The sequence below is a fragment of the Geospiza fortis genome, unplaced genomic scaffold (assembly GCF_000277835.1).
Source record: "Geospiza fortis unplaced genomic scaffold, GeoFor_1.0 scaffold17, whole genome shotgun sequence".
In the NCBI taxonomy this organism is placed as follows: Eukaryota; Metazoa; Chordata; class Aves; order Passeriformes; family Thraupidae; genus Geospiza; species Geospiza fortis.
The window spans coordinates 956738-973220 of NW_005054438.1; the positions used below are offsets into that span (position 1 = coordinate 956738).

General features: G+C 38.5%; 1 protein-coding gene across 2 annotated transcripts in view; it reads right to left on the reverse strand.

The window, feature by feature from the left end:
• Positions 1 to 6703, reverse strand: part of PKNOX1 (PBX/knotted 1 homeobox 1) — a 29037-nt gene extending 22334 nt beyond the window's left edge. Inside the window, exons 1-3 of one of the 2 annotated variants that reach the window (XM_005427230.2) lie at positions 6622 to 6703; positions 2327 to 2428; positions 129 to 256 (exon numbers count right to left, since the gene is read on the reverse strand). In XM_005427230.2, the coding sequence (XP_005427287.1) occupies positions 129 to 256; positions 2327 to 2377 (179 nt within the window). In that variant the 5' untranslated portion in view covers positions 2378 to 2428; positions 6622 to 6703. Of the gene's footprint in view, positions 1 to 128; positions 257 to 2326; positions 2429 to 6621 lie in introns of those variants that run through there. The other variant, XM_031062133.1, reaches the window with a different exon arrangement.
• Positions 6704 to 16483: the final 9780 nt, after the last annotated feature.

The following is a 16483-nucleotide window of genomic DNA, read 5'->3' on the forward strand; positions in this document are numbered from 1 at the left end:
CTACAAACCATGAAGACAGCCAAGAAATCACCTGATTTTAAGCTACTTATTATTTATTTATTAAAAACCCCCAAATCCTCTACCCTATCCTTGACCCTTCAAAAGACAGAACAGGAGTCCATCACTACCTGTAAATGGCCTGCTTGTCTGCATCCATTGGAGTCTGAGATTCTACAGGGGCAGGACTCACCCCTTCGGCATCAGTTTCAGAGCAGTTGGGATCTTGTTCAGTTTTTAACTCTGTTACCACTTGCATCTGTAGGGCAAAAAAAAAAAGTAAATTTGTAGCCCTGACGTAAAATAAGGGTGCTGTGTTCTAAGGAGAGAGCAGTGCAAAGGACTCCTAGATTGCCAGAAGGTTGGTGTGACTTGGCAGTGACACAAGAAGTTGTAGCAGCAACAAAACCCCTCTTTTAATCCCTGACACTTTTTGATGGATAAAGGTCATTTCCAAGTTTTAGCATTTGGCTTTAAAATGGGAATGATAGATATTAGTAAATTGTTGAAGCATTTTGTCTCTGAAGTGGCTGGTTTTGGAACAGCCTAGAGTACATTGCTCCAAAAAGTTCATGGGAATGTCTGCATAAAAATCCTTTAGGATGAAATCAATGTAAAGAAAAGTTTATGCTGTTAAGATTTCCTTTTTTATTTTTTATTGTGCATTATATAAGGGTACTGAAGAAAAGGATCTTCTAGGGTTTTTTTTTTTGTCCATTAAAATGCACATTTGAAATATTCTGTGTCCCTCCAGTCCTTCAATTGTAGGAGCATAACCTCCCATGACCTTTAGCACTCCATTTTACACATTGCAAGAACCAAATATTTTAGGGCTGTCAAACTACAGGAGAACAGCAGTAACTCCTCCTACACATCCATTTAACCCACATTTATACCATGGAAAAGCACCACAGAGCCACAGCTTCACCTGAGCACCTCCTAAATTGCATTAGGAGGCTGGGCACACCTTTGGGGTGCTTTGAAGGTGTTCCAAGTGTTTTTTCCATCACCTCCAGCTAAATATCTTTTGGACTAAAAGGTCTTCCAGGAACCTGAACTGTGAAAGTCACAGTTTACACCCCTCACCCCAAACTCTTTGGTTTTCTCCCATTTGAGCATCTGCACAAAGACATGAAAGCACTGCAATCTTTCCTCTTAATCCTCTTTTATCTCAGGTAGAGGACAGACACTGTTCTAGGGACCTCCTGGCAGCCAGAACTGACAGCTCCAGAAACTGTGAGAGATCCTGACTTTAACAGAATTTCATTTATTTCCACAAAACAGCAGCAGAAAAATTTATTATATTTTTAACAGTTTGGGAGAACCAAAAGGTTTGTGCTTTATTACCTAATGGGGCCAAGCCATCTCCTAGAAAAATCAGAAACTGAGAAAATTCAGCATCTCCCACCCAAGAGAGAAGCCTGCCTTGCATAGAGCTCCCTCAGCAAGCAGAGATGATTTTCAGGCCAGAATGCTTAAAAAGAAAAAAAAGTAACCAATGGACCAATTTCTTGGTTAATGACAGGAAGGAGGAGCAAATTGAGCAAATTAGAAGGGGATGACTCAGACAAGTGATTATAAATGTTGGCCATAAATCTGCAGAGTTTGAAGGGAGAGAGTGTGCTCAGTAAGGGTTCTATTGCCCTAGGAGGAGGAAACAGCTCACTTAAAACTGCAAGTTTTTCTCTGTGGGCCATTTCCAAACTAGAAAAACAGCAGGCACCTGAATTACCTGTCTACCTTGGACACTGAGAACTTGAAATACACAACAAATAGGAAGAAAAAGCTCTCTCCCAATCCGTTCTTTAGAAAAAAATGTATTTGACTTTCACTGCCACAGGATGGTATTTGCAGGGGGAAAAAAGTCAAATATGTAAAGCAGGTGAGAGGAGAGAGAGAAATTAGAGTTGCAATAAAAGAAACAAACAATAAAACTAAAAATCTAAAACGTGACTGCATTCAGACGAACATTTTATAGGAGATGTGGAAAGTTGCTGGTTTTTTTCTGACTGTTCCCCATTGTTGCCATCTGCTGACAGAAGTACTTGTAGTTATAGCTTAGGGCTGACACAGAGTAACAGAAAAATTGGTCTTCAGAGTAGAGGCCACCCCATGAATTGCCTCCAGTTAACAGCATTTTAATTTAGCAATGTCAAGTGCAAAACTACAGAGCAGGTTGTACAAAAAAGAAACATGACCAGATATACATGATTATGTTTCATTATTCCAGCTTAAACAATGCCAAAGCAGGCATTAAGGACAAAGTCAGTATTTTTTTTCCCCTCTTCCTAAGTGTATTTAGTTCCTAGAGAAAGGAAAACACACCTACCTGTTGTCCATCTTGATAGTTGTCTATACTTAATGTCTGTGTTGCCATCATGGTTATTGAGACATTAATTGTGTCAAATCATCATAAGTGTGAACAAATAGTCTTTAAAGAAAAACAAATAGTCAGTTAAAAAAGTGGCCACTTAGAATCCACTTTGAAAGAGTGAAGAAAAAAATAAAGGTAGAAATTCAGATTTATGCACACCTCTCAGAGAGTTTATTGACAACAACAGCCACATGCAAATTCAAACAACAAATAAATTCAGTTTGGAAATATAACAGGTTTTATAAGCAGAAAGTTAGTTGTCTCTTTTTATATTGTAAAGTAAAATTTCTAAGGAGAGGCTGAGGTTTTTTTACACTCACAAACAAAACTGAACTTTAGCATTAATTTCTGCACTACTTAACTGACATTCTAAAGTCATACAGGAAATCTAGAAATGGGCAGGTTTGTATTTCTGTGTTTTGAAAAGGCTCCCAACCCACTGAGCATCACTGTAACTGAAATAATAATAGTTAAAAATGATGAACCAAATGCAAACTATTAAGGAATACCGTGTTCACTTTTGGGTGTGAATCCCAGATCCTAAAGCAAGGCTGAAACTACTGTGAGAGACCAAGCCTCAAATCACTTCTGACATCAGGAATTTGCCATCCAAGTCATTTAAGGTTCAACAAAGAATGGAACAATATCAAACAATTTTTAAACAATTGGGCCCACGTGATTATAAAGTTTCAAAAGGGACCTAGGAATTCAGAAGTCTCAATTTCAGAGACATTTGATACTTTGGGAAATATTAATTACAATAGGATTTAAACATAAGTAAATGCATCAAATTATTCTCTCTAGGCATTAGCTGGAGTTTGGTGCCCAGATGAGTTAAACATTTTTAAATTAAGACACACCATACTCAAAAAAAAAATAAATTAGCAAAGCACCACCACCAGACAGAGTGTAGCCAACAAATTATTAGTTCACATTTCATTTTCTTGTCAGATCTGCAGCCATTACAACTGAAATCACGTAGCTCATTAGGATATTACCAGTAACTATTAACACAGAAGTCAATTTCCCTTGACACATAGGAGTTCTAATGTTTAGCTACTATTAAAAAAATCCATATTAAAAAAGAAGTCAGAGCTCATGTCTTGAAAAACATTATATCCAGGTAATAATTCCAGGCTTTCTGCTCTTTTTAACTTATGTCAGTATTGAAGAACCAAGTTCTAAAATTTTCACCACTTTAAGATCTGAAACAGAATATTTTTTTTTCAATGTGTTCAATCACTACAAGATTTTCAACTATTTTAAGTCCTTCCCTTATTGCATACTACTACTGCATATGACCATTTTTAAGAGCAATTTTTACATTTCTGGATATTTTCCCCTGCAGATTATAACAGTCTCAAGTGAGTGTTTCATTTTGCAAACACAGGACAAATTTCAATGTTCCCTTCTTTGACAGCAGTTTCAGGCACAGAGACAAACCAAACCCCTCAGGAGAAACCTCAAGCCTCACTTTGCATCAAATTCACTCAGTGTAATTCCTAAATATGAGTGCAATTTTTAAAATCTTTTTTAAACAGCTTCAAAGACCAGAGAACTTCCCCAAGATGATGTAAGCTTGGTTTCCTCTAAAAACTAGGTTATATCTGTTTTTACAGAACATCAGTATTCTTTCTTTGAAACTCCAAAAACATTACTGATTTCTCCACCAAATTAAAAATACAAATGGAACAACCAAAGTGCACTCATTGATTGAAGTACTTCAGATTTTATTTTTTTTTTACAGTTACAAATCATTTAGTGTTAAAAGCTAAATCAGCATTCGCCACAATAAGTGAGACCCCTCTCAAAATCCTTTAAGGGAGCACATTCTGAAGCATCAGCCCTGTAAGCATTTGTCTGATGTTAAAACATTTATTTTCTTTCATAAATGGCAGCTGACAGCCAATGCAAGTGCCTGTCTGTATTGATAGAGTGAACAGACACATAGAAAATGCTGCTTTTCTTCCTTCTCAAAAGACATACATTTAATTTATGACTGTGACATCCAAAGCATGGACCAGACTACCCTCAAAATAAAAGCAGAACAGTTGAAATGCTAAACAAAGAAAGAGCAAACACTATTTAATGATTATTTTAAAGCTAAGCCCCACAGAAAACACTGCTGAAGAAATTGTTTAACTGTGGGAGAAATATGAAATTCTTAGGCAAAAATGAGAAAATAAAAGTACAAGTTGTAGAAGAGGAAGAAAGTCTTAAGAGTTCACAGGGATGTAAGATCATATTTGTGGCATGAAGAAAAACCTGGAGAGGGAGGCCACAAAGATAAGACATGTAAATTGATAAAGACAGTAGGACATGGCAAGAATTTTTGGAGAACAAGACGAGCTGGACTAACCCCTCCTTCCAGATTTCCATAATGAAGAGACGTTCCACATCTGGAAGGCCCTCAGGCCGCACAAAAGAAGAAAGGAGGTGCACAGCTTTGAGCTAGATCCATAGATTATTGCATCTAGAAGGACTTTGGCCATATTTTCTCCCAGGGGAACGACTGCAAAGAATTCTACAAGGGTATTTCCTTTATTTCCCACAAGAGATTCCCCTCTGAATTATAATTACAGTAGAAAAAGATTAAGCTATTAGGCAAGATAGGAACTGATGAGATTTAGTGAAGACAACCCCTGCAAATCAAGAAGAACAAATTGAGCTAATCACACCCTTAAATCGAGGCAATTAACTGAGGAATTACTTCTGTTCACTAAAAAGAAACATTTCCTCATTACTCAGTAGAGGCAAGAAACAAAGCGAGTTAAACTTTAAGAAAAGTAACTGAGAAGGTATTTACAGATTTGGTTTTCATGGCCTCATTTGGGATGCAGCACCAGGGCTCGTTAGCAGGCACAGCCCCAGCAGATGCTCAGGCTGCTATCGCTCCCAGATGTTTATCACTGCCACAGCTAATTACTAACACAGCTCCTCCACCGAGCTCACACAACACCTGGATGTTTCTGATGCCTTTTACACCGAGTCAGGCAGGCTGGTTCAGGCCTCTCCCTGCTGAAGGTGGCTGTGATGGAAAGCAGCTGACTTGGTCTGAAGCGGTTGTGGTGATCTCCAATGAGCCCTGCTCTCGGCTGACCTGCTCTGTGTGTCCATCCTCAGCTCACAGACCACCTCCAACCAGCACACCCTACCTCAGCACACAGACTGTTTGGGTATCTGAGGTGAACCCAAGAATATATATGACTTCTGGACATCCTAGCTTTCAAAATGCCAATTATTCTCTGTGAAAGAAATTGAGAGCAGAGGGGAAAGTGTGTTTTTGTGTTATATTCAAAGACTTACAAATAACAAAAATAACCTGAGGCTGAGTCTGCTGGTCAGCTTCACACAGAACATAACTAACTCTCATTCTATTTATGTTGAAAGTAAAGTGTGCAGAAAACCCAAGGAAAAACTTAAGGTCATGTAACTGGAAGCTGATGCATGACCTGCAATCAGAAACTCCACTGATACCTGTGCTGAAAGGGAATTCATTAAAGATCGTGTTCTATAAAGCAAAGGGGGGAAAAAAAAGAGAAGCCTTTTATAAAATGAGGTACGAAGGAGAATGTAAAGCAGAAAGGAAGCTAAATGAAGAGGGGTAATCATAATTAGAAATGTGGAGAGCTCGTGCAAGTTGAGTATGTAAGTGAAGAGATTAAATGTGAGCTGAGACATACACACAAAGTGATCACTTAACATTCATCACTCCACTCCTGGCTTGTTCCATTTACTCCTTCATAATTAAGGGCACAGGGACCACCCAGTAACGCTAACAGAAGGTACAAGTGAGCTGCTGGAGATCAGTGGTATCATTTTTAACATATACAAGCTACAACAGATGTTTGTAAGAGATATAAATAGCTACGCTTCAGGCTACGACCGAACCACCAACCCTCTTAGGGTAGTGAAGGAACTACCCAACAGACTTGTTAACAAGTAATCATTCCTTCTCATTTTCCTCCATACATGTTTCTTTGAAGTCCTTCAGAGAGAAATGCATGACTGGCACATTCGGCAGGGCTTTTTGTTCATTCTTATTTAACTTTAGTCCTAGTACTTGCTATGTAACATTAGATGCTTACATTCACACAGCAAGTTAAAAAGAAACAAAAATCAATTCTCTCTGACACGTGACAAGCAAAAAGAACTGGCTTCCTTTTCAACACAATACAGGATTATATTTATTTCCAGGGCACGCTGTTTTCTAAAGAAGATAAAATATTGGCCATGAGAAAGCTGCTCACCCCTTTCCTTCAATGAGTTCAAGACATCATCTTGTTCCAGCACAGAGATCCCACTTATGTACGAGGTGGAAGACAGAAATCTAAAAACCAACAGAGAAACAGTCAGAAGAAAATAACACCTTAGAACAAGCATTCTAAGACTCAAAATGATTTTTAAAAAAAATTGTTTTATTATGTGGTTCCCTCATCAAGTGTTAATGAACAGACAGGAATTCTTTTGCACGTTTTGCAAATGTTTGCATTGTTAATAATCTCTATTCACACCCATCATCCCACGCTTGAACTTCTTATCCCATTATTTGATCTTTCTCTCATCTTATTCCATTCATTCTCTACATTCACCTTTGTCTCTGTTGACACCTCTAACAGAAGGCTCCATTTGGATAATAACTCCCTCACTGTTAAATTTTCATATTTTACTCCTTGGCTTGGTGTCTGTCTGCCAAGACTAGACAAGACACATCCCAAAAATAACACCATGAAATGCAAATAGGAGTAACTCACCACGGTTGTGAAAATTAAGCATGAAATCAAGAAAGGTGAGAGATTTTTTTCCTCCCCATTTAAATCTCCTTCATCATCATTTGAATACAACCCATGATAAAATCAAAGCATGATGCTAGAAATGGGCCATTGTTAGGATCCTGTGTTCTGTGAGGACAGGTTCTGCTACAGGATTATTTGGCCATTTTAAATAGCTTTCCAAAAATTACCACTTAAAATTACTTTAATTACATTTAATGGGACCAATTTGATACAGTGAAGCTACTTTTAAAAAGTAGTAAGGATTGTGAAAGCAAAGTAGCAAAGATTGTGAAAACATACTTAGAAAACACAACTGCTGAAAAGCATTAAAAAACCATCTCAGGAGAAGTTCCAGACACTGAGGTTGCACAGAGGCCACCAGAAATTAAATGATGGCTAAAACACAGCTGAGATCTTGAATCTGATTATCTCTGCTTCTCACACAGATAAAGTTCACAATAAGAACTAGAGAGAAGTAACTCCAGCATTTTTGAAAGCAAGATGAAATTGGTCTTTCAATTGATCTTTAAATTAATTCAAATTTATGCACGTGTTGTTTTCCAAGAAGTGATGTTTTTCAGGCAAGTTCACAGAAAAACAAAATGTGAAGGGCCACTCAATCTAGATGCCATTTCTGGTTCATGAAACCCGGTTCTAAACAGGGCAGGGAAGGTATGTGAGGAGCTTTAAGGCAGTTTAAATTTCAGCCATTGGTTAGAGATTGAACACTGAGCAAGAAGGAGTTTCAGCCCAAAGTGATAGACCTGGTCCTGAAGGTTCAAGGACCAGATGGCACATTAAAAGTTCTTACCACTTTTCCTTAAACTGTCAAAGATCTATGTCTTCAGAAAATGGGCTTCTCTCATTTTTGCAGCTTCTTAATTCTGTTCTGAGGACAGTGTAACCCTCTTAACTCCCTTCTTCACATGCCATGCATTTTGGTACTCATTCTCACTTCAATCTACAGGCTACTTTCAAATAAAAGACTTCTCACTGTTAATGGCATCTTCAGAACAGAGGTCATTGACAGATAAATCAGGACAGATAAATAGATGAATTATCCATTCCTTGTCTCTGCTCAGACTTAAGGAGGACTACTGAAAACCTGAAAATCCTGCTCCTGCATTCAGAAATAACTGCAGCCAAGAACTGCTGCCAGATGTGGTCACACAACATTCAGTGTATGAAGAAGTAGCCCTTGCCTGTAAAGCCCTCAGCTGAAACTCTGGAAAAAGCAAATTTCTAGGCAGCTTATGAGATATCCAGGGCAGGAACAAAGAGGTGCTAAAGAAATGCAGGTCTGGGTGAAAGATGCTGCAGAGCGAAGGATGTGACTGAGGAGGAGCCAGAGGATGTTGCAGTGATATTGCCCATTTCAAAGAGACACTGGACAACATTTAATACTGCTAAACCCTAAAACATATCAGACAGGAAAGTCTGAGCTTGCAGATGATGATGTGTTCTTGCACATTTCAGTGGGAAAAGGAAGAGGGAGCAGATACACCTGTTACAGGGTGGAGACAACACCCAGGCACTGTGGAGTCTTCACCTGGACTTGCTATATGCCATCAAAATAAAAATACCTAACTATGAAACCAAAACAAAGGGCAACTCGCTTTTCTCTGAGAAAGTGAATCAGCACGGAGGTTTTAACTACAAAGCCAAATAGGAACTTGTTCATTCAAGCACTGAAGAGCCTTTGTTTGAGTCACCCTCTCATTCTGCATTTCAGATCACAGGAAGCAAAGACCTGTGAGCACATTCACATGAACAAATATGAGCAGACATTAAGATCCATGTATTTTTATAGATTCAAATAATGATAGCAATAATTGATTCAAATAATGAAGCAGTAAGTAGAGCACACATGCCAAAATCCAGGATTCATTCCACCTTTGCTGCAGCTCCTTTCCATCTCCACTGACCTGCCCACGCAGAGTCATCCACAGAAATTAAGACAAACAAATCAATATGAAGTTGATGCAGACAAGTTTATTAAAAATGTGCTCAGTGAGAATATTCTCCTCATTCAGCACCAAGGTGGCTTCCATTTCCTCTGTCTCATGTACTTAAAAAGTACAGTCATTATTTAGAATATTATACTTTTAAGAAAGACAATGTTCCTGTTCAGGAACATAATACCAGCCTCAGGGAGTTCCATCACACAGATACAGCCACTCAGTTACTCTACAACAGCTATGCTGTCAATTGCCCTGGGAGTCAAGCCCTAAAAAGCCACAAAACCAATTTTGGGCTGCAGTAAAATGAGATTTATTTTGTGTCACTTTGTTCCCTTTATTGTTTGATGGTGCAATAGAGTTATTTATATGTTAATCTTGATGAATATGAGATTACATTAAAAAATGAATGCAAATTATACTTTTAAGAAATGGAAAATGAAAAATAAATTAAAATCCACAACTAAAGTTGAATTTCTGCAGAAATACAGGCTACACTCCAAGCTACCATCAACCTTTCTTTACATGTAAGATTTTGAACATAGATGCTATATAATAGTGACTTTATTCAGCAAGGCCTCTCCAACAGTGCATCCACTGCTTTGTTGTCCCATTAATCTTTCCTAGCATCCTCTTTTCATATCCCTCCATCTCAGATCTTAACAATCCATACAAAATATTCATACCACAGGCCACCTCCCAAGCACCACCACACACTGTCACACAGCATGACCCACAACAAACCATCTCATTGCAAGATTTGTGTTCCTTTAGCAACTCACTCTTTGTTTAAACTCTGCTTTTGGAACATTTAATTCTATATATTCTACTATTTGCAAGTACCAAATTAAAAAAAATATATTAAAAATGTGCCAGTTTATAAGCTAAAATTGCATATGCTGTTAACTGATAAAATGAATATTAAGGATGCATAGATCATAGTAATTTCTCCAGGCACAACAGAAATAAAACTGAGGGGATCTGGGCCTTGTGAAGAACTCCAGATCCTGATTCTGCACACATCCTTGGTGTGTACACCAGCATATTTCCAGGGAAAGGTGCAAAATCATGGGCCACATTCCTGATTCCATGTCATCACCAATTTACCACAGTCCTTCTTAACTAGGATGAGAAAGATGAGGAATTCTATCCAATCCTTAATTTAGAAATTACTGTTTCTGAAGTCATAAACTCATAAAATGATGTATGCCAGGTATCCTGCCCCCAGGCAGCTCTTGGAATTCTGGAAGGAAATCCTCAGGTTGCTCTCCTACCTTCTGCAAAATAGAATCCTCATTCTTCTGACTATGGAAAGATCCTCAAATTCAAGGAACTTCCTGCAGCATCTCATTTCTCCTACCCAATTCACACTGTAATTTGACCCTGCTTTATTAGCCCCATAAAGTAATAGTAAGGAATTTAGGGGACTAAACAGCAATTTTGGCAAGAGAAAAACAAAACTTGGGGGAAAGCAAACCTCCCTCATTAATTGTTCCAAGACTCTTGAGGGATTAGGGTTTGAGGGAGCAAAAATATTTCCCATCACTCTCATCCATCATCAATATTCACATAATAAATGAAGATTCCTTTTTTTTTTTCTGTATTCTTAACACTACACACAGAAGGGCTTTATGGGTCCAGCATGAGAATCCTCACACTCACATCATGAATCCTCACACATATTTATAGTTACAGGACAGAGAAGGAGTTTTGCCCTCAGTTTTTACCCAATGTGCTTTCAGAACATAGTGGACCCAAAAATCAGGAAGATGGAGCCACATCTGCCTTGCTGCTCTTGTGACAGGAGGGTGGCATTGGAAAGACTTCAAACACTCCTTACATCCCAGAGGATGTGTATCAGCACTTCCACAGCTGGAACTGATCCTGCACAGCTCCTGCTTACTGATATTTAATCACTTTTTCAAACCACATTTCATTTAAAAAAGACAAAAACAACTCAATAAACAAAAAAAAAAAAAAAAAAAAAAAGGGGAGAACTCTACAAGCCTCATCATTTCTCAGGCATTCCCCACATGGATAGGGTTGCTTATGCCCTAGACAAATCCATCCCTCTGCCACTGAAGCCTTTGGAGTATCCACATGAGCACATCCCAAATTTCTTAATTTTGGAGACACTCATGGAACCATCTCCTTCCAGGCAAATTAAACGAAAGAAAGAGGAAATCCTATTTTAATCATGATTTGCATCAGCACCCAATAAACTATGACTGAAATGAATCTTTTGTGTTTATACTTTGTGGTTTCATAAGGAAGAAACAGAATAGCCACCAGTCTCTCTGCCTTTATTGCTATTGAATACTTTACAATGTGAGCAGTTTGTGTAAGCATATGTTATGTTTTTCAACCTTTTTATTATAAAACCATAAAAGTTTCCAATTATTCTATGAAGGGGTGAATTCCTGATGCTATTGAAGTACAGTTGAAGGGTGAATAGGAGTTTTCATTTAAATAATAAATGCATTTTAAACGGCCTTTGGATGTTGAATGGATAAGAAAATGCCCTCTATACATTTTTGGCATTTAAACAATTCATCAAGATCAAGATGTTCCCTTACCATTATTTAATTTTTATATCTTTAATGATTTCTGGAATAACAACCCCATTAATGAATCAAGCATTAACTTGGACCCGAAAGTGACACCAAAAACCCCAAAATGACAGAAAATCCTGGCTCTGCAACCCTCTGTGAAATCCAATTCCAACCCATCACAAAGTTTTCCAGAATCTTCCCTGTTCTGACTCCAACATTTGGTCCAACCTGAACAACTAACTTTGTTTTGCCACCAAGTTTAGGTTTAAAATGAACTGTTATTTTCTTTTTCCAATGAGGATGAAATAAAAACTCTTCCTTTCCTGCTCCACTCTTGTTTCCCACCTCTCCTAAACACAAGTCTCCATCCTCCCAGCAGTTATGACTGCTGCCTAAGTGTTCTGGGGTAAAAAAAACACAATTTAGAATTAAACTTACCCATCACTTGCTGCTGTGAGCTGCATTGTGCTGAACTGCTTGGTGCAGGTGATGCCTGCACAGGCAGGTGACATGCAAGGACCAACAGACAGGAAGACACTCACAGAATATTCAGGTAATTTCGATAATAAATATTTGCCCAGTATCATATAAAGCAGGTTTTCCAAGAGGTTTTGGTCTGTTGAAGGCTCTCAAAGAACAGCCAAATGCTCCATGTGAGTGCTTATGATCCTTTCCCCTCTGCAACACTAAAATCCACAACTCAGCTGCTGATATGCTCTTAAATAAGAAGAATCCTGCCTTTCTTATAAATGAACATATTTACTTAGAGTCATTCTCAAGATGCTGAGTCATTTTTAAGTTGGCAGAATAACCCTGCTCAAACATATTCATCATGGCCAATTTCAGTAGGAATAAGAATTAAGCTACTGAAACCAACACCTCAAAATAACAATAATAATAATAAAGGTAACCAGGGAATTTTCCTTCTAGTATTACTACTATCATGGTCTAGACCACATAAAACATAAATTAAGTGATCACAGACTGACCCAGAAGTTCTTTAGTTACAAAATCATACAACAGAGCACACACATTTTCATGCCCCTGTTCTCTAGGCGTGTCAAAAACATGTAAAGATGCAATTTCTGTTCTTTAATTGCCTCTGTTTCCTTGGAATATAAAAGGCTTGGACTTTATTTTTCAGCAAGTATGATAATATCCTTTTCCCTTTGCTTTGTTTGCTATGTAACTCATAAAAAGCCAAGCAGGATGTGAAGTACAGCCACACTTCCTAGCTTCTTCTGCTATCAAGAAAAAACACAGGCAATTCCAAAACCTCACAATAAAATAAAAATTGGAATTTGGAGGTTTAAAAGAAATAGATGCCTCTTTCAGTATACCAGAAGTAAGCTGCCATATTCTACTTTTTGCTTGAATTTCCCATCAGCTGCAGAAAAGAGCTACAGATCCCTGGGCACAGCAGGGTGAGGGACAGTCTGTGATCATCACACTCAGCTCCCATTTTCAAAAATCACCTTTTGACTCTCTGTGTACTTTAACAGCCCTCAGGTTTAACAGCAAATACCTCTTTTGTACACGTAGGTACTAAAAAATGAGAACACCACGGCCTGGAGCAGCTGCCACATCAAACCCCAAACAATGTGTTCCTGTGCAGGATGAGAACCAACCATGCCAGAACAAGATCTGAGTTTTATTTCCATTTCTAACACCAACATTTCCCTCCCAGTGCCATGCATGATGTGGGATCCCCTCAGTGCTGGCAGGGGAACCAAGTTACTGCCCCTCAGCAGCTTGATAAAAATGTGCCATAACAACAAAACTGGCATTTCCAGATCCATAGTGCCATTATTTTATTTTTCACCTCACCCCTGATCTACCTGATGAATTCCATGTTCCACAGTTCTGCCATGAAAGCACCTCAGTGAACAAGGTGAAGAACCTGCCACAAGTGTGAATATTTCACTCTTCTCTTGGGGACATCTAAAATGGTCTGGGTAAAAGATTTTGGCAACATCTGGCATCAAGTAAGCAAATGAAAGAACTCCATCAGCAGCTTTTTCTCCTTGCTCTTGGAATCCTCTTGCTTAGAGGAGCAGTAAGTTGTTTTACATTTTGTACAGCACTGAGCTGTAGCAAAATAAACCCCTCTGAGACTTCTCATTTTTAAACCTACAGACTCTTTGAACAAGTGAGAAGTGAAGTAACCAGCTGCTGCTGCTGCTGCAAGAGAAGTAACATTTGCAACATTTTTAATTTCACACACAAAAAAAATTGCATTTGGTCTTACTTAGACCAAAATAAAAATAATAATCTGCTTTACTGTAAGCTTTCACATATGTGCCAGTTTTGCAGAGGCAACATTTGGCTGCCAGACCACGACATAATATTCTGAAATACAATTTGGACTGCTCCTCTCAGGACATTAACATGGCCATTAGAACAGGCAGTTCCACTGCCACAGTGGTGGCTCTGTGATCAGTCACCCTCGGCCACTAACACAGCATTTCATTTCACCAAAGAGTTCCTCTTTTCCAGGAAACTGAATTGATCCTGAACACTCCCAAAGTTGCTGTGGTAGCAATCAGAATTATTAGGGCTTTATTAGAGCGCTGCATTTACAGCACAGAAAAATACAGGAAAGCTTGGAAAAAATACAGTTGAAAAATTCTGAAGAAGAAATTACAGCTTCCAGAAGACTTACCATTTTATAAGACTAAAGCATTTAAAATGAATTAAATTTATATTTGATTCATTCTAAATTCCTTTCAGTCGTATCATGGAAGACTGTAAGGATTTAGCTTTAAAATGTTATTTTTATTTAACCCAAATATTACAGATTGTATTAAAGAGTACAAATCAAGGCTCTAAGTACTTAATACCAGCTTGACTTTTTACATGCCAAAGTGAAATTTCCAAATACAAAACAAAATCCCCACCAACCCTAATAACAACAACAATGTACTTAAAACGTGAAGAATTCTTGTGTTTTCTATCAGCACATGGGAAATGGTAACAAGAAAAAATTTCAGCCCAGCAAAACACATTTTAAAAAAATGCATGGCCAAAATCCACTGGAGGGATCAATGAGAAATGATCTGAGCCTCCAAAATCTCAGTGCAGCACAACAGCCCCTACTTTACTCTGTGACTTTCCCTTTTTACCCTGTGACTGCAGCACACTGAGCTCTGCCTTTCACCACTGAACTGGAGGTTATGTAAAGAAAACACAGTAAAACCTGTGGATAGTTTAATTATGAGATGACAAGAAAATATGTCTAGTGGTGACAGTCAAAAAAATATACTGTACAGTTCATAAAATAAACTGAAGATAAAACATTCGTGAGAAAAATAATTCAAATTATTTTGAATAGAATATGTGAAATGTTTAGGAGATTTTTTTCCATCAGAAATTTTTGAAAATTTGAATGTAATGATTTTATATGTGATTACACAGACTCAGAAAAGGATAAATCTGCAATTTTACTTGACAGAAAATGCACTCAAAATGCATTTGCTGTTGCTTGATACTGTAGCAATGGCAGAGCCTGGAAATCCATGTAAGGATGGATTTCTGATACAATCACAACATCTTGTTTCCTGGTTGAGTGTAATCCATAAAATTCACACATGGAGCTAACAGGGACTGACCAGGGCTCCATCCAGCTGCAGAAGCCATCTCACTCCACACAGACACAGCTAAAGGGATGCAATCCCACAGCCCATGAACAATTATACCCCACAGAGGACAGGGAACAACCTGTGAGTGTGTGCACACTATGGAGAACAGCAGGATGGGTGCATATCCTAAGCCACACTTGTTACAATTCTCCTCATCAAACAATCTACACTAATGAAACTTTGTGCAAGAGCACGCTCAAGAATAAAATAAACTAACTAAATGTGCAATTTTTTGTAAAAACTAAGAAAGGATTTTTTAGTTAAAAAAAAATAAATGAGATATTTAGCATACTTTGAGAATGACCTACAGCCTCTTGTTTTACTCCACAGGATTTTGGCCCAAGTGTTTTCCAACATCCAGAACATAATGCCATGTTCCCTGTTCCTGGGATCTGTTTAATGGAATGCACACAACCTATTCCAAAGAGGGGCAAGGACAAAAAAAAAATGAATCTTGCCTGGGCAGCACTCAAGTGCAAGTGCGGAAAAAAAAAAAGCGCCAACAAACGAGCAATTTATTCACTTTTAAGAGTTTCATAGCAGATATAGTGTCTTGCATTTGGAATAAATTATTTACTGCCCCATCCCTAGAAGTGTCCAAGGCCAGGTTGGACATTGGGGCTGGGAGCAGCCTGGGATAGTGGAAGGTGTCCCTGCCACGGCAGGGGGCTGGAACAAGATGAGCTTTTAGGTCCCTTCCAACTCAAACCATTCTGGGATTCTCCGTCCCTAAACCACACCATTTACCAAAACAAAACTGCAAAAAGGGACTAAAAACTTCAGCAGCAGTAGATTTAAAAAATAACCAAATACGGTGACCGGTCTCTAAAATTCCACTACACATCACCATTTAAGAAAATAGTTAATAAATTAAATTTTTCAAAAATAGCAATAAACTATACAGAGAATGATCACAGGAACGTGTTAACTACTCATATTGTAATATTGTTAATTGACCAACTCCGGCGTGGTGGGAGCGAAGGAAAGCCAGGGGCTGCTCCATGAGACCTGGGACACGCGGCTCACCGAGGCAACACTCGGGGATAAAACCAGCGCTTGATTTATTATTGTTTACACACATCCCCAGCAGGGCCTCTGGCCAGTGTCAAGTCTCAGCTCCTAATTGCGGCCGCGTAAACACCCGGCAGCCCCGGGCCTGCCTGTGGGGAAGGTGTCAGCTCGCAGCCCA